Source organism: Ruditapes philippinarum, unplaced genomic scaffold, assembly GCF_026571515.1.
Source record: "Ruditapes philippinarum isolate M1 unplaced genomic scaffold, ASM2657151v2 ctg24_1_1_1_1, whole genome shotgun sequence".
In the NCBI taxonomy this organism is placed as follows: domain Eukaryota; kingdom Metazoa; phylum Mollusca; class Bivalvia; order Venerida; family Veneridae; genus Ruditapes; species Ruditapes philippinarum.
In genome coordinates this window covers 198,145-224,943 of record NW_026853760.1, presented here as the reverse complement: position 1 = coordinate 224,943, position 26,799 = coordinate 198,145, and the positions used below count along the sequence as shown (strand labels likewise).

The 26,799-nt window shown below is 31.3% G+C and overlaps 2 protein-coding genes across 3 annotated transcripts in view; one reads left to right on the top strand and one right to left on the bottom strand.

The window, feature by feature from the left end:
- Positions 1-1,315: 1,315 nt before the first annotated feature.
- LOC132737772 (cytochrome c, somatic A) lies at positions 1,316-4,747 on the bottom strand. The gene is made up of 3 exons (XM_060725116.1): positions 4,653-4,747; positions 2,702-2,870; positions 1,316-1,889 (listed from the first exon to the last, which is right to left on the bottom strand). Exons 2-3 carry the CDS (start codon positions 2,868-2,870, stop codon positions 1,744-1,746), a joined length of 315 nt encoding a protein of 104 aa, XP_060581099.1. The 5' UTR covers positions 4,653-4,747; the 3' UTR covers positions 1,316-1,743.
- A 5,023-nt stretch (positions 4,748-9,770) lies between these two features.
- The window catches only part of LOC132737777 (disintegrin and metalloproteinase domain-containing protein unc-71-like), a 71,143-nt gene continuing 54,114 nt past the window's right edge, over positions 9,771-26,799 (top strand). The window contains exons 1-3 of one of the 2 annotated variants that reach the window (XM_060725123.1): positions 9,771-9,955; positions 16,746-16,894; positions 17,366-17,448. In XM_060725123.1, the coding sequence (XP_060581106.1) occupies positions 9,880-9,955; positions 16,746-16,894; positions 17,366-17,448 (308 nt within the window). In that variant the 5' untranslated portion in view covers positions 9,771-9,879. The remainder of the gene's footprint in view (positions 9,956-16,745; positions 16,895-17,365; positions 17,449-26,799) is intronic. The other variant, XM_060725124.1, reaches the window with a different exon arrangement.

Here is a 26,799-nt window from a genome sequence, read left to right as displayed (position 1 = left end):
TCATTAAGTTGGTACCCAGTATTGTGCACGCTGGTATTTCACTGAAACAACGTAAAGGGCTTAAATCAGTGAAATTATCAAAGTTGTAATTCTTCTGTTTCAAACAGTGAAATTACCAGTTTTATATCACTGATATATTTCTATAAACCACCGAAAAGCATGTAATAAAGAGACTTAATTCCTATAATTATTGCTTTCAGGACAATGCCCCTTGGCTTACAACTGTACAATATCAAGATAAACAAATAATTCATGTTGATATATGCCCATGTTTTTAAATCATTCTACTTAATAGGTAATTTTGACCAAAAAAAATCTATGTTAAAAGGGGCATTACAACAAATGCCTTTTTTTTGAAAAACAAAAATTTCAAGTTCCATGTTGATACCTTTTATTCTTTTTAAAAGATTCTTAGTTGAAAAGGGGCATAACTCCATAAATATAGGTTTCAGAATATTACCCCTAGTCTTACACCTGCCTCTTGTTGTGATAAGCAAGCCTTTCAAGTTTCATATTGAGTAAGGGGCTTGATTAAAGTTTCTGCATGAATATGACGCAGCGATCATTATAGCTAGACTTTTTCTTCGAAAACAGACAAGCTGAAAACTGAAAAATAAATAAGGTGGAATCTATATAATGTTCAAAAAAACTGAAAAATAATCATTCTCATGATCCTACTGTCAAACAACTAAATGTTTCCAAGAATCAGAAAAGCCTCGAAAATCAGATCTCTCCTAGAACCATCTTGACATCAGGGACTTTTTTTTTGCAGTTTTAAGTTTATGCTGTCATATAATTTTGATGTTTGGATTGGAACATTCAGATCTGAACCGCAAACAGGTTAAGATATTTTTTGCTGCATATTCTACCATATTCCATCATATAATAAATTCTTTACTGTACATCAACACTACAATTTTCCATGAAATGAATCATGTCATTACACTCAAAACTATTTTCTGACAAGATAACTTATGAAGTTACAACTTCATTCATAACGGCAAATTTATGTCATCCTAAGCATGCATTTTAACTCAGTTCATTGATAAAATATCATTAAATGACGCCATTGCATAGCACACCACTCAACTGGCAACCCCCATGCCAGTTGAAATTTCCAGCTTGGGCAAAAATAAAGACTTCTTCACAGGTGATCACTGGTCAACTTGTACAGTACACTCCAATGAATATGATGGCAGTGCACTAATAAAATACATTCTTGAAATACAGACATCAAATGATCCCCAAAGCTCACTAGCACTGACTGCCTAAAATGAACTTACATAATGATATAAGTGAATGTGAAAACTACAAGTAGTAATAAAAATTCAAATTTATTCACACATATAAATTACACTTATTAAAACAAATGATTTAGTTCTTTTAAAAACAGAGTACAAGTTAAGAGAGAAACATTTTAACCACTCAGTGGCTTACAAGATGATGTAAAATGATGTGGCAAGCCTTAGTTAACATATTAAAATGCTATGTATATAACTGGGTATGCAAGTAACAGCAGATTGTTAAGGTTTCTGTACTTTTATTATTTAAACATTAACAAAGACTCAACATTTGAAACCAGCAGCCATTATGAGTATTACCTAACAAAGAAAAATTATGTCAAGATGTCCAAATATTTTCTTTAAAAAAAAAAAGATGCCACTGTAAAAACAAATATATCACTGATCTTGTTTAAATTAAAAATCTTCAAAGTTTTTAAATTTGTTGCTAAATTGAGTCACGTTATTTTGTTGATTGTTCGAGATATGCAATCAGGTCCAGTCGTTCACTCTTCTTTTTCAGTCCAGCGAAAACCATCTTTGTTCCTGGGATGTATTTTTTCGGGTTTTCCAAGTATTCAAATAAAGTGTCTTTGCCCCATACAATTCCTAAAATAGAATGATAATTTCAATAAAATGTATGATCCTGGTCAAGTTCAAAAATATGTATGATACTGGTATTAAAGTTTTGATCAAGTAAATTTTTCTGATTTAGTGATATGCTTTCTTCTGCATAATGGCAAATTTAACCTCGGCTCAAACTACACTGGAATTCATTATTTTCATCAAACATGCAAGCTGTTTATTATTCAACAGTTTATATGTTCTTCATAACCAGTATCATTAACTTTTGATATATGTGTTAACACTAAAATTTGAACTTTTCATATTTAACAAAAAGAAAAAGTATATTGAAATTCTATACAATTAGCAATTATGTAAACTGTAAAGCACATTTACAATTGCAACACCTATTTCATATACTTTTGTTAATGATAATGACAAAGTTTCTATTTTTTTAAGATTTTATTGCAGTGCAAAGAACTAATACTTTAATGATTAACTTTAAAATCAATTAAACAAAACTTTATTTGACACTGCGACAAATTAAAGCTAATTTTATTTGTATAGCTTCTCTCCTGAAAGAAACTTGTCTCTAAAATATTTCTTTCACTTTTGGAACATATTTCAACCTTTGTGGTAAATTCAGTTAGACATTTTGACAGTCAATTTTACATTTAGTAATACTTTTCAATGAAACTGCTGGGTTTTTTTTAACCAGACAATATTCAATAAAGTGACATGCAGATCTTAAACATTCCAATATTTTCCAATTTTATTTAGTTATATCAGCAATAAGCCTAGGTTAAAAATTCCTAATGGCCAAAATGGCTATGCATCAAGTTTGATTGTAACATTACCTTTGTTTACATTAGCTGCTGTATAAGAAAAGTCTGCTGCCTGTCCAGTTTTTCTTCCAAAGAGACCATTTAAATTTGGTCCTGTCTTGTGCTTTCCTCCTTTTTCAACAGTATGGCACTGTGCACATTTCTGTATAAAGGTCTTTTTTCCCTTTTCTGCATCACCCATCTGCAAACCAAAAATACAAAAACATTGTTTGTGGTCTAGAAGATAACAATTTCAACATAATAATGTTATGAAATTTAACATTAATAACACTGAACAACATTTACATTCAGTAGTGCCAGAAAACCTGAAAACACTGTATGAGCATTGAGCATTATTTATATTGATGAAAAACATTTCCAGAAAGTTTTAAATATGTACTTGAGGCAAATGCCTGACAGCATGACTGTCACTTTTGTCTTTTGACTTCATCATTACCATTATTTTTGGCATGCACATTGACTCCTATCTTTATATCTTTTGATATTGAAAGATCCTGCTCATAAATATATAAGTATATTAACAGTATTGCAGCGTGTAAAAGGTACACAATCGAATAATGATTCTTCTTGATTTCTATTTGCTCACTAATTCATTCAGTCCAAATGGTTTATATTTACCAATGAATGTAATCATTATAGCATGTATAACAGATTACATTAACCAGGTCTAGTATATCGCCTGATTAGTGCATTATGGCCATTATGCACCAGTATGTGTATGATGCACTAATTGTTGTATTTTATGATGCACCAATTGGTGTACCAGACTTTCATTCAAATATTTGAAGACCCATTATTTTGTAAATATAGCAGTGTGAATTGTGGCACCTGCACTTACTATAGATAATATTCATAGAAATATCCTGAACTTAAAGCTATTGATGTAAACACTGGCAATTCTTGCACTTTTTTTGAAAATCTGCATGATACACTAATTGGTGCATCCCAAAATTGGAAGTGCTTATTTTTTTACTTTCCAGGCAAGAGACTATTTAAAAACTAAGTATACCTGATCAGAATAATAAGTTAAATACCTAGATATGAAATATGGAAATGAATTTATGTCTGCAAGTTACAATTTTTCAGTGGATGAAAACATTAAAATCTCCTGAAGTTCATTTAAATCAGAAGTGGTGTTTATTCTTTGTCAATAATACAGACTATCACCAATGTAATGTGCAGGTGCCAAAACATGATTATAAATAAACAAAGAATTATTTACAGACAAACATTTATCAAAATTTTATTCACTGATCGGTGTATGATTAAATACATCAATTTGTGTATAATGTACCAATTTGTGCATCATGCACTAATCTGGCGATATACTAGACCTGTTAACTTTCTGTTACATAAACAAGGTCTTATTTTCAAGTCATGTATTAACATAGGTACATGTAGATCTGCGATCATTTATGATGTAATAAATTAATATTTTATCAACGTACTTATTCAAATGAAAGGATAATTAAGATCTCTTTTATATAACAATACTGTTCAGCAACATTATAACAAATACGTGAAGTTACCTTTTAAAAAAATGTATGTATCCAACAAAAATAACAGGTTTATGCTTCACAAAATTAGACCAATTTTAAATAAGTGTTCTTCACCACTTGGAACTTAAATTTAACTTTAATGACCTTGAATCAATTCATGAATGAAAAAATCTTCTCTTTTCCACATAAACTTCTGAAAACAAGTAATTATTCTACACTGAAGATTGCTTTATATAAAGCAAAGCGGAATATGTTACGAAACAGTATCGTTGAATATTTATGTAACAAAAACCAAGCATTTCGTCAGATCAAGTTCGATGGAAAAAAGGTTCACCTTGGAACGTTTCCGCCGAAGTCTAAAACACCTTCCATGTTTTAACTTCAACGAACTAAAAACACTTATCTAGCCATTTCTGACTGAAATGAAAGCATTAAAAACGTATACTGAACGTAAAATCACTTACTTTTTCGGCTTGATGGTAACCCAAACGTGCGAGTTAGATATGCCGGATAAAAGGTCGAACAACAGTTGTGACGTCACAGATAAAGGATTCACTTAATTCATGAAGCAATAGGGGTGTAAGGAAATATTGATGAAAAATAAACATGCTTTTGCTTTGGTGACAGCAGATTTTGCTATATAAATATATAAACGTTTTGATTAATTACTAAATTAAATGTTTTCTTTATTGCAGTTTTTTGTGGAGAAGGTTTATTAAAACGTAAAGCAAAAATATGAACTGTATACCCCTTAATATAATAGAAGCGCCGAAATAACACGCATGCTTATTCGCGTTTTCCGGGCACGCGAAAAAGCTCTACCGTACTTCAATTTTTAATACTTCGGCAATTTCCGTCATACACTCATCGTCTATGGTATTGAGCGTGGCTATTTCATTGAGCATATAATATTTTGTCATTTAAGATCGACATTTTGATATGAACAGGAAACAAGAAACTTTACATACATAAAGTGCTTCATTAATAATTCGTACAGCCACGATATGGAACAGCTTACCTGCCTCCGTTGCAGAGGCCCCTGCTTGGTATCCTTCAAGCCGGGCTATCAGCCTCACATTTCTAAGTCCCTTAGGGGCCCAGCTACAAGTACCCACTAGTGATTATCCAAGGCTGTGCCGGCAGCGGCCACCGTAACCGGAGAGGTTTGGGTTGAAGAGGCGAAATATAGCTGGCCATACTTTTTGTCTATATCTCTATCTTTGTACTATCCAACCTCTTCTTACTTTCTATCATTTCTTGTATATTTCTTTTTCTTGACCTAGCACCACCCGTCGCGTCATAATCAAGTGTGATTGCGCCGACGTACAATGTAGATGTAGATCAACCGACACGATCAATACAATTTTAAATCTAACTAGAAAGTATGAATTTGAATATATAATGTACTCAACGTCACTAATTATGCGTCATCACTTATTTCATGTTATCACATAAAACACGGCGCAGGAGTGTAATAAAGTCATTTAATAAAAACGATATTACACTAGTGTAATAACACTTTGACGTGACGTCATTTGCGCTATATAGAAACATAGCGTTAAAGCGCGCTAATGTTAGCGTTACACTATAGGCGCGTCATTCGTGCAGAAAATTACTCATTTTAACAGTTTTACTGTTCTTAAATTTTATATAATGTGATAAAAGAATATTTTATTACATGCTTTTCGGTGGTTTATAGAAATACTATCAGTGATATAGAAACTGGTAGTTTCACTGTTTGAAACAGTGAAATTACCACTTTGGATAATTTCACTGTTTTGAATTTAAAGCCCCTTACGTTTGTTTCAGTGAAATACCAGCGTGCACAAGTACTGGTACCAACTTAATGACGTGACGTCCTAAATGACGTCACGTTGTATTATTATTTGGCGCGTTTTTCATTCAGTATAAGGTTTAATGTCTTTTTAAAATGTTTCTTTGCATATAATAAAAAGAAAATTTGTTTAATTTAGTGTAAGGTCGAAATATATTTCACCTTGTGAACACCAAAAGTTCATATTTCACTCGTGGCTGCGCCACTCGTGAAATATACCTTTTGGTGCTCACTCGGTGAAATATATTCCAATCGTACACTGAATTAAACAAATATCCTCTATATATTCGTGCAGATTCAATACTAAATTTATTGAACTCGTTAAATAAAACAATATTATGCTCGCCAGAGGCTCGCATAATATGATTTTATTCAACTCGTTCAATAAATTTAGTATCAAACTATACTCATTTAATATCCTCTATTTATTTCATGCTTTCCAGTGTTTTATTGTAATATATCAGATGATTATATTCTGATAAACCACTAGAGAAATTTATAAAATATAATTTTCACTGTAGCCGGACTATATATATCTGAATGCGGATGAAAAGAAAATCATAACTTTATGGAATAGCAGGCAGAAATAAATGCTGTCATACATAAATTTTGCTTCTTTAGGAAAAGAAAGTCGATGTCCCCATACATCATGTTAAAAATGTAACAAAATTAGAGAAATTTAACAGAACTATTTTTCAAAATTGATGATGTGACGTCATGATGCGATGACGTCACAAAGGAGAATGCGCGACGTTACGCGGCAATATCAGTAAAAAAAATACTTAAAATCACTTAAAAAGCATGAAATAAAAAGAAAATTTATTTGTTTTACATGTAAGATTGAAATATATTTCATTCGTGAACACCAGCTAATATATTTTCACTCGTGGCTACGTCACTCGTGAAAATATTGCATCTGGTGTTCACTCAGTGAAATTATATTTCAATCTTACATGCAAAACAAACAAATATCCTCTATGTATGTGACTTTTGTTAATATTGGTAAAAATTTACATGTTTTAGTCATACACCTTAACAACAAAGTTTTTGTGCAAAATGTTTTAAATTTGTAGATTTTTACGTAAAACAACACCATCTTACTAATTACTGCGCAAAATCACAATATCATAGTTACGTCTCATTAAACAATCGCCATTTTCTATACGTTCTTGTTTGTTGAAAAAACAAATGACTTTGAGATACAAAGTAAAGACAGTTTTAATATTTAAAATTTAACAATATTAATTAAATTTAGTCATTTTAACAACGTCCATTTAATGTGATTAATTTTTATTGAATATGTTGTTGTTTCCATGTGTCATACAGCAGAAAATTATGGCGGCTGATTTGGTACGCCTTTGTGCGCTATGTTGGCGGCTAGCGACAAACGAAAGCGCCAAAGCGCGCATTGTTGGACTTTTCGTTAGTGGTCCGTCGCTAGCCAACACGACAAAAGCACGAAAAGGCGGCGGGTTGTCGTCCTGTCTTTAGCGCGGGCACGCCAAATGGCCCTTTTGTTGCGGACGCGTTGTCGCCATTTCGCTTGGGCTTTTAAGGCCAATCTTCAATTTGAACCCGAAAGCGACATTAATCGGGACAACATGCCCGCACGACAACGCCCATTTGGTGGTGGCCGCCGCTATTTAAAGACGGCAAGACACAAGCGCGGACAGAGCGCCGCACAAAAAGCGTAAGCAAGAATCACTACCAACTAGAAAAATACCTAAAATGTTACAGCTTATAACAATTTTTCTTACTGTAAGTTCATTTCAAAATCGTTAAGTGCCGTGAATTAATTTAAGAGAAGCAAAGCATATAATGCTCTGAAAAAAGTACATCTTTTAAGATTCTTAACCGATAATTGCTTCTCCGGTCGCATCTTGGTTTCTTTTATTTTATAAGAATACCTTGGAAATTTGCTCTAAATTAGAGATATAGATAACTCTTATCTACATCTCTGATTAAATAAATAAGACATGTAATGTACCAATAGTTTTAATAGCATGATGAATATATGAATGTATCTACATTTTTCTTCAATATAATTATATTTGGCTTGTCCTGCATTCAAACGTTATAAGGGATATACAAATTATATCATTTCTACAGTATTGGAAGAAACATTTTTTCCTTCGACGATCTTTAAAACACACAGAATTAAATAAGAAAGGTAGAAAAATCGACCAGAATATAGGAAGCTGTATTTAAAAAACTGAGTTTTAAATGTTTGGGGCATATTAAAAAAAATTTTTTTTTTTAAAAAATTTAAACATAAAAGGGGCCCACCCTATTTGGGCCCCAAAAAAGGAAGGTATAATAAAATTTGCATGACTTTTTGGTCAATTTTCCCAAACCATTTTTTTTCTTTGAATAATGTGTCCCAGCCATTTCACGTCCCGCCCCCTGTTTTATATCAACAGATTTTTTGGGTTTCCCACAGCAAAATTTGGGCATTTATAAACTTTTTTTTCTAATTTTTGCTTGCCCAAAACGAAAAAAATTTACTTATTCCCCTTAAAAAACCTTTCTTTTGGGAACAAAAAGGAAAAGGGGTTGGTTTTTGGCCCAAATCATTGCTTTATCATATCTAAAAGCACACACCTGAATTCAAACAAAAATCATGTGATGAACTTTGCCAACTCACATCATAATACTTAAATTATAACATGTTAAATTTGGGAAATTGCATATCACATGTATTTAAACGAAGAAAATTAAATCAATTGAATATAAAAAATGTTATCTTGTTAGTAATATTACTTTATTTCCTTTCATTCTCCATGTGTTGTTATTATGTACAGTTCAAAGATGTATTTGTATCATTGCATGACACTTTGCTACTAAATAACACAGAATTGTATACAATCCATGTAAAAAATATAAACTTTGAGGATTACGTTTAATTTTATTTGAATGTAACATTTTATGCATTTTGTACACGTCTTATATGTTAGAAAAATATAGTTTCATCATCATCATAATGAGCTGTTTAGGGGAATTCCCCCTGGTAGATTAAATGTAAAAAAAAATTGTAGACTTTAACCTATGCATTAGCTGTTAAAATATTTTCTTTTTTTCTTCCAATATTAAGAATGATTGCTGTACAATCACAAAGCTATATTTAGAGAGTATTAAAAGACTCTAGTACAATTCATTTTTAGCGTTTGAAATGCAGATCGGCTAATGTCTTACGTTTATTCTTTCATCTGGGAAGACGTTAAAAGTCTTCCAAGATATTATAAGACTTAAATAAAGCGCTGACCGAAGGTGGCGCGATAGCTCAGTTGGTTAGCCCACTGACTGTCCACTGATTGTCACTCCTGGGGTTCCTGGTTCGATCCTGGGTAACACCCTTGGGATTTTTCAGAAACACTTTCCACCTAACTAGGTTTACTGGTACGAAACCCAGGTTATCCTTGTAGATCAGCATATATGTGTATCAGTGAGCACTATACACTGGGCATGTGAAAGAACCAAGGAATCTATTCAATAAGAGCTAGGGACTGGTTTCCGGATTCCCTTTTATCTCATAGCTGTCTAAAAAATCAATCAATCAATCCAAATTGTAAGCCCTTGTAGACTGAACTCTGTAGCTTACCCAATTGATATTCAAGGGGCTTAGACAAACTACGCACGATAAGTATCTAATCATGTAAGGGGAGGTCACTGCATGTGAGATTGTCTTTAAAAGTGAAAGGAGTTGTCTCTCTTTCTTATCCGTCATAAAACTCGAAAACGAGGCTCGTGTATCAGCGGCTCCTTTGAAGTTTGCACTTATTGTGTTGATAGTGTGTTTGACGGATGGATAAAATGTAGTGCTTTTGTGAATTTAAAAGTTTATTTGGTGCTTTGAAGAAATGAAATTAATTTCAGGGTATTTCTTGTTTCTAGCGATTGGATTTATATTTCCTGATACGGAATGTTTGAAAATTAGTAAGTATTAATTCGCATCATTATCAAATTAATTGATGGATAATTGATTTATTGATCGCGAAATCACATTACATATGTGAAAGTGTCATTTGTAAGCATGACTCACATGGTTGGAAAAGCGTGTACATTTGTTTTTAAAAGTTATTAATTTTTAATTTGCATGTTGTTATTTATTTTGTCGTATATGATTAATGCAATTGTTAAAACAATTTACTACCATGTTACTGACATATATAGTAACTAATTTGCACTAATTTTAGAGACTTACATATCCCCGGTAATATGATATTTTTACATATCCTGATTGGTAATTAACAATAAGATTTAAAATTGTATAATCAAATGTGTTTAATATTTAATTATGATTTTCTGATTCTATCAAACTTCAAAGAATAATCTGGTGCTCATTCAATCTAAATATTGGTCACCTTGGTAAATAAATTGGTTCAGTAACAGGTTAACTCCTATTGAATGGTATAAGGAGTTAACCCATTACTTCACTAAGAATATGTAATTACTTTAGCTATGACTATGAGCTAGATTTACAACTGCATAATGCATTGGCTAGCATCACACATATTTCATTTATTTATTTATTTATTTTGTTTTATTATTTATTTATTTATTTTGTTTTGACATATTTAGCCATTTCAAATCTTGTATAGTTTGGACAAAGTCTTCTTTACAAAGGGTTATCTATAAAAAATGTGCATTTTTTTCTTTTAAGCCAAAATACTGAAGATTCAATAGGTGCAAATGATATCAAAATAGCGGCTTACAATAAATATGGCTGGGTTGCACTGTGCAATTTGAATTTTACTGAAATTATTTGACTTCCATTTAAGTTTATATTCAGATCCTTATCTAGGCTTAATAGGCAATTATTTTAAACAGGTGTCATTAAGATTTCTTTTAATGATCAATAATAATGTTACGGAAATATTTTATCTTTTATATGTAGGAAAACAATTATCATTTTCATTAAAGAGATATCATTTTAAGTGTATTATATTTAAGAAAATTAACATACTATTACCTGTGCCTTTTTATCTATTTTATCTGCTATTCATTACCTGTGTATGGTGTAGAAATTACCAGTCATGTTATCAGTGATCAAAGAATTACATAATTGTTGATTGATTATTAGTTAAATCAATTATCTGATCATCTAACGTTTGAGGTAAGAAATTAAGGAACTTGATATCAATAATTGGCCACATAAATAATGGAAAAACGGGCAGGGTATTTTGCTTTTCTTGGATGATTTGTTTATACATTTTATTCTTTAATATATTTTATTACTGCGGGTATGAAGACATTAAAATTCACAGAATTTTTAAAAATATTTAATTTGACTTTGTGACTATAAATAAATTATTGATGCGTAAAAGCAATTTTTTCTATATGATTCATGTTCTACATTTTTAATCTACCTACATTTTTTGATTCAGCTAACATATATTAGATCTACCTAGTTTTTTTCTTGTTTTTTTTTTCTTAATTTTTTTCCTTTGGAAGTACTGGTATTAACTTCAAAATAGGTTGAAGGTGTAATTCTTAACCCACATTATGTATATAATAATTACAGAAGTTTCAAATTAAACAAAAATCAGATTTTGTAAATGAATTCTTTTTTTTTTGAAATTAGGGAAAAATAAAATAATTTTGGATAGAGTAAAATTGCCATGTATAGAAAAGGTTTTAACCTTTGTGGTAGACTTGTATACATGCCTGTACTAATTAATGTAAATATTAATATAGACAGGTCAATCTTATTCAAACATCTAATGATGCTGATAAGGGGATCTGTGCCCCCCTGTGTGCTTGTTATGCAAGTGGATTTACTAAAGACAGCATGTAACTCTTCCCTTTCATCATTTGTATTTATGACAGGAACATCTGATGTTCCTTACCTGCTGTTTCAGTCAGTTCAGTTGGTAAAATGCATTGTTTGTACAAGATTATAACACAATTAATTCTATTGAAAGATGATTTTCATGGAGTGCAGTGGAGGAAATGAATTGTATGAACTAGCTGACCAGTAATACCTATATACTTTCTTATACAATTACAATAATCTATCTCTGCACATTTGGTTTAATATGTCATGTACAGACTAGATCAAGCAGATTCTGAAGTCTGCATATTTTACCTATTTCTTAATAAAAAAAATATCTCCCTTTTCAACCAGTGTTCTATTCTGTGTTCAGGTACATGTAACTTTGTTAATTAAAAATATAACCTCTGGCAGGAAAAGTCATGTGACAGGCACCTGCTTTAAAACATGATAGTGTTTGCAGAACTCAAGTTCTCTATTTCATTTAATTCACAAAGAAATATGTTTATTTTATAAACCTAGCTGTGATCAAAATGCATCCTTGACAATTGACAATTGGCTGTATCCTGCGACATACTGTATTATGGCATTTATGAATCTGTTTTGATATTTGACTTTTTTGAGCTGCATTTGGAAAATTAATATGGAATGCTAGGGAAGCCCAAAAGTGCCACCTTAACAATAACATTTTTCAAAATTAATGTATTATGCTATGGCCATTAAAGATATTGTTTTAACTATTAATGTTTACAGTCAAGTCCAAGAATAATTTAGTTTTACCAGGTGTGGTTATAAAAGTCTCATCCTTTAATTAATTGACAATATGGTGCACAACAACATTATTATTATTATTACACGATTTGGAAAATTTTATGGAAAAGAAAATTGAAGCCTTGTAAATTAAGCATATAACTAGCCACCTTCGGTCTAATTTTATTATTGTTAACCACAATTTCAATCATATATAAACCAAAAAGAGAAAATCTCTTCCACTGGAAGCAAGATTGAAAACCAGTTTTAGAACTTCATATTTTCTGTAATGAATGGTTTCTATGGCAATTGCCAGTTTTGTTACTTTTACCACATGTGTTTTGTAAGTTATTGAAAGCTTTGATGTATTTTCCTCAGCTCATCCTCTCTTCACCTCAGAGTTTTCTATTCTATTCTCTTCATCTGTAAAAACTTCATACCCTTCGTGCATCTAGTAATTAATTCTTAGAAAGTACATAAAATTACCCTGTCTATGATACCTGCAAATTTATTCTTATGTGATATGAATTAATGACAGAGTTTTCAAAGAATATAAAACATGTGCATTATGAATCATTCTTTTAATGAACATGCAGATAATTATACTCTCTCTCTCTCTTGCAGCTATCGTAATAAGGAAAATGATAAAATTTCTCTTAAATTTTAGCTTTTCAGGCTTAATTATCTGTTGTTTTAATTGATGGATTTTGTATTCATGTTTCTTCATTTAATAATTCTTATATACCATGCAGATATCAAGAAATTTCTAACTAATTAATTATACAGAGAAAGACCTCACATGTAGGCTGACAATAATAAAAAAAACAAAACAAAAAAAACAACAATATTTTCATCTTAGTTTGGAGATAAAAAAATACATGTAGCAGATGTCGTAAGCCAGTCACGAGTCACGATGCACTGGATCAATCTAAGTAACAAGATTGATTTTTTTTATCAATACCAGTATTTCATTATTAAGATCACAGTTTTCTTCACAGATTTAATAGAAAAGTTGTTTTTTTAAAACAGGTAAAATCAGTTAATTACAGGAACAAATTATTCAGGTTAATCAGTTTCCACCAGATGTAAGTCATCATGGACATAGAAATACTGTGGAACTTCGTAAATGTAGGTTTTTCCCACCTAATCCTGGGATTCAAGTATAGGTCTAGTACGTATTTACAAAATTAAATTGGTCAGACCGACGCAGCCCAGCGACCAATTTTTGATTTTGTAAATTTTGTTTGTTTGTTTGTGTCATTTTACGCCTTTTTCCAACAGTATTTCAGTCATATAGGCGGGTAGTTTCCTAACCATCGTTCCTGGAGAGTTAAACCAGTACTTGACTACCTTCCTCCGCGCTAAACTACCAAAGCATCTCCCGGGGATCGAACCCACGCCAGAGAGGTAACTGGATTAGAAGTCATCGACTCTAACCACTCGACCACGGAGGCGGTTTATTTTTTAATACATACCAATAAATTTTAACCAGCTAAGTTTATAAACCGTTGATTTACTAGACTGATTGATTAACAGTTTGCTGATTTACCAAAGTAAATGTGTTGCATTCATTTGAAATACTGCAATCCCATTGGACAAAAAATTATTTCAAACACTAAACAGACTTTAATTGTTACAACTTGGTAAAACATCGATAATAAGCTCATCAGGTTCATCACTTAATTATGAACAGTAGTTCACCATGAAGCATATGGTGCAAAGTTGTTTGTACCCTTGTCCCGAAATTAGATGGGAAAAACCCATATTTTGTTGGGTTCCGGATACTTTTAATTTACATTCTCTTTAATATCTGAAGCCACAGTGACATGTAAAATCAGGAACCTTTTACCTGTGGGTTCAAAAATTAAATGGTGTGGAATTTTTTTTTAACAACGTACAAAACTCATATCCATCTCTGCAGCTGGAAAATTTGTGATGCTACTCAGCAATAACTGTCTTCTTGTTTTGTTTTTGTGTTTTGTTTTATTTTGTGTTCATCATTCATTTTGCTTTTTCTTCACAGTTCAGTCTGTCTGAAAAATCTTCAATGTTATGACATGATTATTGTCAGACTGTGATTTTAAAGTAAAGTAGTAAAGAAAGTGATATCTGAGCTATAATGAATAATCAGGCTAATGTACAAAATGTACCTCAGCATGCAATTGTTGCTTTTTTATCCAGCAATGATCAGTATATTGATCTCAAACTGAGAACCAACTGCCACTGACTCCAGCTTGTAACTCCTTACTAATTGTTGTTCTTGACAGATTTATGGATCAGTAGAGTCAATGAGTTATAATGTCAGCCAGCTTGATATTGTTTGTTGGAAGATTTGTTCCAGCAGCCAATAAATCAATGTGAAGTATTAAAATTGACACCAGCTGTGTGTAGGATTCATTAAATACAAACAGTATTAAAGTCATAGTCAAATACACCATATCCTGGGTGGTATTAAAAAAGAGTTAAACTCTGACCTTCTCAATAGATTTAATTCAAGTCAAATGAGCAAATTGTAAAACAGCTAGAAAAAAATTTACATAAAATTTAATTTAATTTATATTAAAGGAATTAACTCTTTTTTTGAAGACCTTGATACTACTTTATAATCAAGAAAACAAAACAAAACAGCAACATGTCGAAAAACATAAACAAAATGTATTTAGAATTAAAATACAGAATAAGATAAATATATAATACATATATTAAATTGGTAAGGTCTTTTGGAGACTGTATCTTCAAAGTTTTTAATTGTTTTATGTAAAGTATGAAGAACTAATTATGGCAATCTTTAAATTGTCATGTTTTGTACAATAAGGTAGGTTTGGGCTGTTGGAATGTAATTTAACTAATTATAGCATTGATTAGTATATTTTAATTTTTATTTCCAAAGCTTTTTGTTGTTTTAATATTTTATAAAAAAAAGTCTACAAATATGTATGAGAATTTAACATGCAGACTGTGAATCAAATTCTGTAATATTTAATGTGCCTCATTAAAATGCAGTATAATTATGTGCATGTTATCATTTGATCATATGATTATGATATCATTAATAATGTGACATCAATTAATATGTGACAATGTTATACATTTACCTTTCATTTAGAATCAAGTCCTTTTTTTGGAACAAAAAATTGTCACTAAAAATTGTTAAAAGCAACCAACGTGACTAATTAACTGCACAAGTGCTTGGTCAATACAACTTCAATGTCATGTACTAGCACTATTAGTGGAATATTTCAGGTACAGTGTTAATGCTTCATTAAAATTTACTAGTTGTTCATTGTGAAAACATCACCATCTGAATCAGCTCTTTTGTGTGAGTTCTTGCTATATAGATATTCCCTCAAAGTGTTTAAATCAATACAGAATATCCTGACAAAAGTGAGCTGAACTAACCATTATACCATCAATGCCATTTGTAATATTTGGGATGCAGTAGGAGATAAATACCATTACAGGCATTGATCTATGTCTTAAATCATGCAAGAGATGATGAGAGGAATTGTTTTGACCTGTAGTCTGAATTTCTGAATCTTCGCGGCTCCAGAGGGGGATTTTCTTGTCTAGGGGTTCTTAAAATTCTGTGACTCGCATTATTTTAGCATACATTTTGTGTATCGTATAATTAATTTATCATCCTGTAATAATTTAATTTATCTCTTGATTTTGGGTTGCTTGATTTCTATTATCTTGATACCTATTCTGAATTTTAACACTTTTAAGTTGTAGATCTACTGTAAAACCCATGGTTTACAATTCCAGAGTTTCCAGTAACGCAGCTTCTTGCATCCTTCACATGAAATTAAACAAAAAGGTCATTAAATTACAAAGTAATCTCTCCACAAAGCGTTCATAGTACAACGATTCCATTCATAACTTAATATACTTATAAAAAATACAATAAATAAAGAAAGTATTTTCGACAATTAAGTTCTAAAAATGCAATTCTTGAATGTAATACATGTATCTATTATGAGATGTTGTGACCAATGCCTTTTGAGTTGTGCTGGTGCTTGTTAGATAATCAAGTTTTTTTCAAGTACTGTTTGCTGTGTATTATTTATATTATATAACATACATGTACTATATTATGTTTCAGTCAAGGAGTCAAGACCTTTAAAAATGGTGAAATATTCAGGGTTTATATAATTATAAATGTTCATGTATTTATCTTATTTATATACTTGTTATTCATTTCAGAACGTGATGTAGGGAGATTAATGCAAGAATACCCTTTTAACCAGTTCTTGTTGAGAATGGTTCCCAAACCATTCCAGATAGTGTTTGTTAAGCAAGTAAAGAAACACAGTCTGGAACCAGTCTCAACAAGAGTGCGGGACATTGGACATGTAAGTTTTGTATTTAATTGGCTTACTACTTAAAATTATTTATCATTTATTACTACATTCTACCACTTTGGAGTGTATAGTATTATGAGTGGTCCAGATATTGCAGTTGAGATGGTTTAACTTTTAGTGATCTATTTTAGTGTCCCAGAGCCTAGACCCTACCCCAGAGCCTTAGACTTACCATGCACCATTATATAAAGACAGCTCACTGAGCTTTATAAATCACCATAGTTGTATGTTGAACACAGCCATTTACATGTACCAAACTCCTTTGGTTTAATGTGGATTTTAAATTTTTATTGATTGTTTCTTTTGTTAATTTTAACTGTAACATTGTAACAAAGTTGTCTTTTCTGTGACCACACAGTAGCATCAAAACATATTTAAAATTGTGTATTGAGAACCTACTAGTTTCAGGTATACACTATCCTTTTTCAGGGTGAAATAAAAGATATGTCACTTATATTTCAGGGAATGTATGAGCATATCCAGCAACTGACATTACAGATTATTATAGACAAAAAGAAGCACAAACTCAAATTACAGAGAAATGAGTAAGTAACTAGTACTGTGAATATAATTAAATGCCTCTATCTTTACCTGATGACATTGCCCAACATCACATTTAACCCATACTGATGGTAAACGCACATTTAACCCATACTGATGGTAAACGCACATTTAACCCATACTGATGGTAAACGCACATTTAACCCATACTGATGGTAAATGCACATTTAACCCATACTGATGGTAAACGCACATTTAACCCATACTGATGGTAAACGCACATTTAACCCATACTGATGGTAAACGCACATTTAACCCATACTGATGGTAAACGCACATTTAACCCATACTGATGGTAAACGCACATTTAACCCATACTGATGGTAAACGCACATTTAACCCACACTGATGGTAAACGCACATTTAACCCACACTGATGGTAAACCCACATTTAACCCACACTGATGGTAAACGCACATTTAACCCACACTGATGGTAAACGCACATTTAACCCACACTGATGGTAAAACGCACATTTAACCCACACTGATGGTAAACGCACATTTAACCCATACTGATGGTAAACGCACATTTAACCCATACTGATGGTAAACGCACATTTAACCCATACTGATGGTAAACGCACATTTAACCCATACTGATGGTAAACGCACATTTAACCCACACTGATGGTAAATGCACATTTAACCCACACTGATGGTAAACGCACATTTAACCCATACTGATGGTAAACGCACATTTAACCCACACTGATGGTAAACGCACATTTAACCCACACTGATGGTAAACGCACATTTAACCCACACTGATGGTAAACGCACATTTAACCCATACTGATGGTAAACGCACATTTAACCCATACTGATGGTAAACGCACATTTAACCCATACTGATGGTAAACGCACATTTAACCCACACTGATGGTAAACGCACATTTAACCCACACTGATGGTAAACGCACATTTAACCCACACTGATGGTAAACGCACATTTAACCCACACTGATGGTAAACGCACATTTAACCCATACTGATGGTAAACGCACATTTAACCCATACTGATGGTAAACGCACATTTAACCCATACTGATGGTAAACGCACATTTAACCCATACTGATGTTAAACGCACATTTAACCCAAACTGATGGTAAACATAAATTTTAGCCCAAACTGATGGCAAACGCACATAAATTTTAGCCCCAACTGATGGCAAAGGCACATAAATTTTAGCCCAAACTGATGACAAAAGCACATAAATTTTCACCCATACTGATGGCAAAAGCACATAAATTTATGGCAAAAGCACATAAATTTTCGTCCATACTAGAGCTGTCATGGATATCGACAATATCGATGTATCGTTGATATTTTTTTGTCGATTAAAAATCGATACACATTTTAAAAAATCGATACTTTTGACTTATATATTAAATGTCTAGAAATTATACAATTCACCCAAAATATATGCAGAAACAGTTAAGCTATGCTTATGTTATATAGTGGAATTATTTCATAGCAATGGTGACAAAAAATATATTGTCTGGTAAAAATTCATGCAGTGGACAAGACACTGTACAGGACATGTTTTTAACTGAAATCATTGAAACAGGTATGAAAGTGAATGACAGACAAGTGAGTATAGGATAATATCGATATATCGGTGTATCGTTGATTTTAGTCACTTGATATCGATATATCGTTGATATGCTTTGCACTGAATCAATGACAGCTCTAGTCCATACTGATGGCAAAAGCACATAAATTTTAGCCCAAACTGATGGCAAAAGCACATAAATTTTAGCCCAAACTGATGGCAAAAGCACATAAATTTTAGCCCAAACTGATGACAAAAGCACATAAATTTTAGCCCAAACTGATCGCAAGAGCACATAAATTTTCGCCCATACTGATGGCAAAAGCACATAAATTGATGGCAAAAGCACATAAATTTTTGCCCATACTGATGGCAAAAGCACATAAATTTTTGCCCATACTGAGTGAGTGTAAAAGCACATAGAATTTTAATAACAGCAATGCTGGCATCTATATACGGTACATGTATTATCTTTGCCACCAGTGTAGATCATTCATGTACTCTGAATTGTCACCTGTATTTTAATAAGAAGTGAGTGGATACTGCCAAATTTAGAAGCCAGTTAAATGGTTGGGTATAAGTCTTAGCCAGGGCCTTTGAAGTTTTTTCTCAATTAAGATGAACTTAATTGCTTACACAGGAACTTGCTCTGCGGGCAGTTGTATAATGAGAAAATCCAGGCTTGTTTGCCTCCAGGTTGCCTGGCTAGTGACCAGATATTTCTATTAATCTTTGTTTTTTCTTCATAAACAGTTCTTTTCTCTCTGAATCGAAGAATGATATATTTAGTAAACTGTAAATAACTCTGAACTTCTTACCTTCTTATGGTGTTAAATATAAGAGACAAGATAGAATTATAATCATGAAGATGTGATGCACTTTTGTTTTGAGGTCTTAAAGATTTACTTTAACAGTCAGAGCCAAAATGTTTTCCACGAGCCAACTAAGAATTGTAGATAAAAGTGTTGCAGCAACTGTGCTGACTCAGGGCAATAGCACATAAAATTTTAATGTATGCTCACAGCTTTAGCAAATTTGATCTATGTTGACAAAAATTAATCTCTCATTATGTAAAATATAATGTAAAATTCTTTATTTAGGTAAAATTATAAGTTATTAAAATTGTCAAACATCTTGTAAAATTTAACCAAACTGACGATCAGATGATCAAAAACATAGATATTCACTTTCCAAATTCTGTATAAGATGGCATGTAACTTTATATAATAATAGTGAGTAATTATGACAATATATCAGCTTTCATTCTGTGGAGTTGTAAAATATTGAATAATTAATAAATCAGTGTGTTCAAAAGCTTGTCCTTAGATCGTATAAACTATTTATTAATAGTAATTGCGGTCATACGGTCATATGTTCACCTGAAGTAAGGTCAAATTTTTGTAAAACTATTCCGTTCATAGCAAACAATCTGACTGGTGGCATTATCCAGCAACAACAGGCTGAAACAAAAAAACTGACTGTTATACATGAATAATTTACGTGAATACTGCCAGATTACCTTATGAATATTTGAACAATTCTTCTACTACAGACTGTGATGACAGCCATTAGAATAGGGGGGAAAAAAATCAGAAAACAAGAACCAGTCTGTTTTGATCTGGCAGTAATTAGCATTCTAGGATATTGTTTTTGAAAGTATTCAATCAGGGTGCAGTGTAATGAGCTAATTTAATTGAATTCATATATATATATAATATAATATATATAATCTTTATCTGGCTATAGAGGCCTCCAATCTAAGCCCAGGGGTTAATTAGAGGAGCATATTGCAGATCATTTGCTCTTGAATCTGGGGATTTGAATCTTGCTTTGGTCATTGCATCCAGGCAGCTTGTTAGCTTTGGTTGGTGGTTCTTAACTGAGGTGCATGCCTTAGCTTGAAATAACTAACAAGCAGAGTGTCATATAAGATCTTCCTTCAAATGTAAATCAATTGTTTAAGTTAAAGTGGTTGAGTAGAGTAGTCTACATCAAAGGGTCATGTTTATTGGCAGCAAATTATTTGTCATTCAATTTTCTCTAAAATTCAGAGGGTTTATCCAATAATATTGTGAGTCATGTATGAAATTTTAATTAGTTTAAAACAAATCGATTTCATTGAATCTGGTATTGTAACTTAAGTAATGCTATGTTATATTACTTATAATGGGTAGGGTGATTGTATGATGTTTCTCCTAAACACTGTATTTATAGCAGTTTTTTGAATGAGACTTAAAAACCAAGATGTCTATATGATTCCGTCAAAGAAATTCAAGTCTTGATATTTTTCTAAAACAGAGAAGATCTGCACTTGCATTTTCCTTTAAAAGTAAAAGATAACTATAAATACTACAACATATTGAATTAGTTTTCTGTATTTGTATTCTAGCTATGAATAGATGTATCTACAATGTACTTATTTTTGATACCAATTATTAATAACCGTTATTTTATAATTATGTGATGTAAAAGTTATGAAAATTTTAAAACTCATGAGTTGAAATGTGAATAAAAAAAAATGTTTCATTGACCTATATTAGTAACGTTAACTGTCAGTTTCATTGACTGGATGTATTCTTGACATTAAGTTATAAACTTATTCATGTTAATAGTTTATGATACAGTAATGTTCAGTGAAAGTAAGATCAAAGTAGATAATGTACATTTAAAAACAATTTAAGATGAAATTTAATAAAAGATACCAGAATGTGTTCATCAAATATTTATACTGTTCTAAAAGCTTAATGGAGAAATTTCAATAGTTTACAATTTATTGAAGGCTTTCAATTAATACAGTCATCTGATATAAAACGGAAAAAACTTCAGGGCATATTTTGTGTTTAAAAATAGCTTTTTTCTAGGTAAATATTTGATGTCTGGTGAAAAGAGCAATAAATGAATCGGTAATAAATTGTTTTTCCTGGCAATATCATGCATGAATACAACAAGTTTAAACAGTTTTTATTTGGCAATACACCAGAGGTGATGGAACTTCTTAAATTCTCGGAAACTTGTCAAACCTGACACCAAATTTGTGATCTGCTTGGCAATATTTCAGATGTTTTTTAAGATGAGAGGGCTGTAAAGGTATATTATAAAGGGTAATATCTGATTAAATCATATTTTGTTGTAAAATTTAAAATGAATTTTAATTTCAAAGTGGATAAGTCTACAATGAGCTCATTTTCCATAAGTATTTAAAATACATGTAATATATCAAACAGTAGAAATGTATAATTTGGATATTCTTATAAAATATTTCTTGAAAAAAAAAATGTTGATGAAGTTCTAAGTGATTAAGTATGAACTATGATGAAAAATAAAGTATTTTGTTCTGCTTTAAGTAACTTAGCCATTTCATTTGATTTTTGTGATGACTGTTTAAGTAAAGAATGGTGACCTGCAGGATGTCCTAAATACTGCTGACGTTTATGATGCTTTGTATGTTCTTTATACATACTTTTATGGATGGTTAAATGGATTAATTATCAAAGTTGAAATACACATATGTTATGTAGGTTGAAATTGTAAGGCTCTTGAGACAAAATTATTTTTTCAACAAGCAGTAATTTTGTTGCCTAAACAATGTAGTTTGTTTTGCCTTGTTTCACATTTTTTAGAAAAGACAGTTTGGCAGACAATCAGAGAAGCAAAATTTTCTCTTAAAAACATTATCTAACAGGAAATTATCAGATTAGACTTGTAAAATGTTACCCCCCCCCCCCCCCCCCAACAGGCAACCAACTCTAAAAAAAAATAACATTCAGATCATTAGTTAAGTCTGTATAGCGATGGCATGCTGGTATTTAGTCCTATTAACTATACTTTATTGGCTGATAAGTCTTTAATACAGTTTACTTTCACAACCCCACACTTCACAGAGGAAATAAGATGGGATTGATTAAGTGCTAGTTAATTAAGATTATGATGAAAATAGCAAGCATGTTTTCTCTCAGAGATATTCCTCAGCTTTTATAGTTCACTGTAAATTTTATATATAAAGTTTCATAATGTTATATTTTCCTATGTGTTTTAAAAAAATAAATACTTTAAAAGTTAAAGATAAAATAGTTTATAAATAAAAAGTTAGACCTCTGCCAAAAATCACCTTTAATTATAAATACCGTATGATATGCTAGAAAATTAAGTAAAACAACTGTCTTCAAATGATACAAATTTTTGTTTTCATTGCTTTACAAAACTAAAATTGATTGTAAAAATTATAGAATTAATAGTAACAAAAATAATATGTAAGATATTGCAAATTTGAAAAGAAACAACCCCTTGTTTGGATTGAAATTTACAAATAACAAAACAAATACAAAAATAACAGGATCAAAATAAGCAAGAATTAATATTTGGATCAACTGTAAAATATCCATAATTTGTAAAAATAACAATAAATTTATTCTAAACTTTCATAAACATATTGCTATTTCAAGTCTAATTTTATCAAGTTGATGGAGAATACTTGAGTTTTTAAATTTGGTGAACACGATAGAATTTTCAACAATCTTCTGCATGTAATTATAAGATCCATGCATTAAAATTTGCATTTTTAGCTCGACTTTTCTATGAAAAGGGGAGCTATCCTACTCGCCCCGGCGTCGGCGTCGGCGTTAGCGTTGGCGTCACACCTTGGTTAAGTTTTTCGTACCACCCCACTTTATTTCAGAAGTATTACAAGTATGGCTTTGAAACTTACCATACTTGTTCACCATCATAACCTCCATCTACAGACAAGAGTACATAACTCTGTCAAGGTTTTTGACAGAATTATGGCCCTTTTTTGACTTAGAAAGTGTATTGAGCTTGGTTAAGTTTTTTGTACCACCTCACTTTATTTCAAAACCATTGGAGGTATTGCTTTGAAACTGACCATACTTGTTAACCATCACGACCTTCATCAACAGACAAGAGGACATAACTCTGTCAAGGTTTTTGACAGAATTATGCCCCTTTTTGACTTAGAAAATACATTGAATATGGGTAAAATCCACTTATTGCCTTAACCCTTTGAGATATTGCTTTGAAACTTTTAATGCTATTTCACATCATTACCCCCATCTGTACGCAAGAGAAGGTAACTCTGTCAAGGATTTTTTTTAAAAATTAAGGCCTTTTATCGGCTTAGAATCTTGGTTAAGTTTTTAGTACCAGTCCACTTTTTGACTGAACTGTTTGAGATATTAATTTGAAAGTTGGAATACTTGTTTACCATCATGGTCCCAAAACATGGGCAGGAGAAGGTAATTCTGTTAAGGATTTTATTTGAATTATGGCCCTTTTTGACTTAGAAACTCAGTTAAGATTTTCATTCTTGTCCACTTGTTGACTTAACCATTTGAGATATTACTTTGGAAGTTGGAGTTCTTATGTGCCATCATGAGACCTATCTGTAAGCAAGAGAAGATAACTCTGTGAAAATGTTTCTTGATTTGTACTTAGAAATTCCTAGTTAAAGTCTTGTGTGCCCTTAACTGTCAAAGTTTTGTTTTATAGGCAAGCACTAAAAAAGTCGAGCGCGCTGTCCTTCTGACAGCTCTTGTTATTTGCTTTGTCTCAGTGTCTTCTAGTGTAATAATGCTCGACTATAAATCAATTTATTCCAGGAAATTTCTAGCATGAAGATCATTATATAATTTGCATGATTATTCACATTGTCTGTGTTTACTTGAGTTTGTTTTTTTGTGATTTGGCCGTGAATTGACTGGGAGACTAATGTCATTGAAGGCATGACATTTTGTTTACTAAAATTGGGAAGGAGCCAAATAAAAAATCCTTATTACCCTCAGTCTCAAGTCTTTAATTTCATTCTTAATTGGTTTATTTTACTTTACATGCTTCAAATTTTCCACTACCGGTATCCAATTTAAATGTAAAAATATCTTTAATCATGATGACCTGAGTGGCTGTGAGCCTGTACCAGTAGCTCTCTATTTTGGTGTGTGGTGGTCATTATTTATATTCTTTTTGTCTCTCTAGCATTTCATTCTTTAAATATTTAAGGAGCTATTAACTAACTGGCACAGAAGCCTAAAACATAAAAATTAAAATTTCTACATCAAATGGTGTTCTTTAAATCAAATAAATATGCAAGAGATATAGAGAATAACATGCTACTGTCTTCTTTTGGTATATGTCAGGCTGGTAATGGCTGGAAGGGGCAAAGCTTGAAATTGAAAAAAAAATTGTGGGGTTTTTAGTATAATTTGAGTTAAATATTAATTAAATGTTTTCAATTTTGATCATTTTGTACAGTTTAAAATTTTTTTTCTTAAAAAAAAAACTATAAGGGAGCGAATTATCTGAAAGTTTGCACACAATTCATGTAATTGGTCCAGGCCTACATCAAATTGTACACATCTTGGAAAAAAGTTTATCCAGTCCGTTTTATTTAAAAAAAACTCCATTGCATAGAGTCCTTTTTAAGATCAGTAGCTTTAATATTGAGTACAAATATAGAAGATGTTCAAATATCTCACTTAAATGGTGCCATTTCTGCCAAGTTGTATACATTAGAGCCATATCAATTGTTGTTTGGAGTGGCAATTTAGTGCTTCTTTTAAGCAAACTATTACCAAGGCTGGACTGACAAAGAATCTGATTAAACCATCAAATGTCTATGATGAAACATTGATTACAATTAACATTCACTCATAGATAAAAATCTGCAGAAAATTGTCGAGTAGGCAGAAAATTGTGGAGTCAGGAATAGCCGCAGACAATGAAAACTTTGATATATTATATATACAAGTACTGTACAAGAACATAGGTTTAATATACAATTCAGGGTATTATTACTCCGTGTTGTCATATAAATCACAAATTTTGTCAATAATAAATCAGATAAACGTATGTTTTAGTTTATATTTTAAGATGTTTTAGATATAAACATTCATGTTAAAAGATATGATTGGTCTTTTCTGTATATTAATAATATATAATGTTTATGAAAGGAAATTCTGAACACATGGTTATTTTCATTTTATACCAAAGATTTATATTTATCAGGAAATATATATGTAAAATTACTTCCTCTTACTTATAAGTATAATAAGATGTTTAATTCCTAAAAGGGATATAAAATATGAAATTACCTTGTAACTCCAGGGCATGATTTTAGTTACATCTCGTCTTCTTAATTTCACATTCATATACGTACCTGTAATTAATTTTCTTGGATTTTAACAGCAACACTGTAAAGATCATACTGCATCTTTCCATTACTTTATTGGTGAAGAAACACCAGACAGGTGCCCCTTGATCTTTAAGCATTTGTTATGCTATAAAAAATTAGCTATTTTCTTGTTATATTTTATATTGTGTATATTAAATAAGTGAGTGAAATATTTGTATTGAATTTCATTTTAAATTTTATTTTGTATTTTCTGATTTCAAAAAATTTATATATGATAAAAATAAATTATACCTTTTTTTCTTTGTTAAATCTCAAGTACATTTATGTGGTCAATTAGAATGTCTCAAACAGGTGACATGTTGTTACAGAGAAGCCAATGTGCTAAAAACCTTTTACACTAGACAAAGAATTGCAAAATGCTTGTTATATTAACATCTGTGATAAACTTTATTCTTTTAAAAACATAGACAATTAAATTTACTAATAGTGATTAGAAAATATGTAAGTTATTTCTCAAGTATTTTCAGAATTAAGCCAGATCTTGTAGTTCCGCCTCTCCAGAAATAATGTTTAATCATTGGTCAACTAACGTGTTATGCTATAAAAAATTAGCTATTTTCTTGTTATATTTTATATTGT

Excerpts from the sequence above, each read along its gene's own strand:
- LOC132737772 (XM_060725116.1), bottom strand. The coding sequence starts at position 2,870 with ATGGGTGATGCAGAAAAGGGAAAAAAGACCTTTATACAGAAATGTGCA. Across the intron at positions 1,890-2,701 it reads AGCAGCTAATGTAAACAAAG|GAATTGTATGGGGCAAAGAC; the intron begins GTAATGTTACAA and ends ATTCTATTTTAG.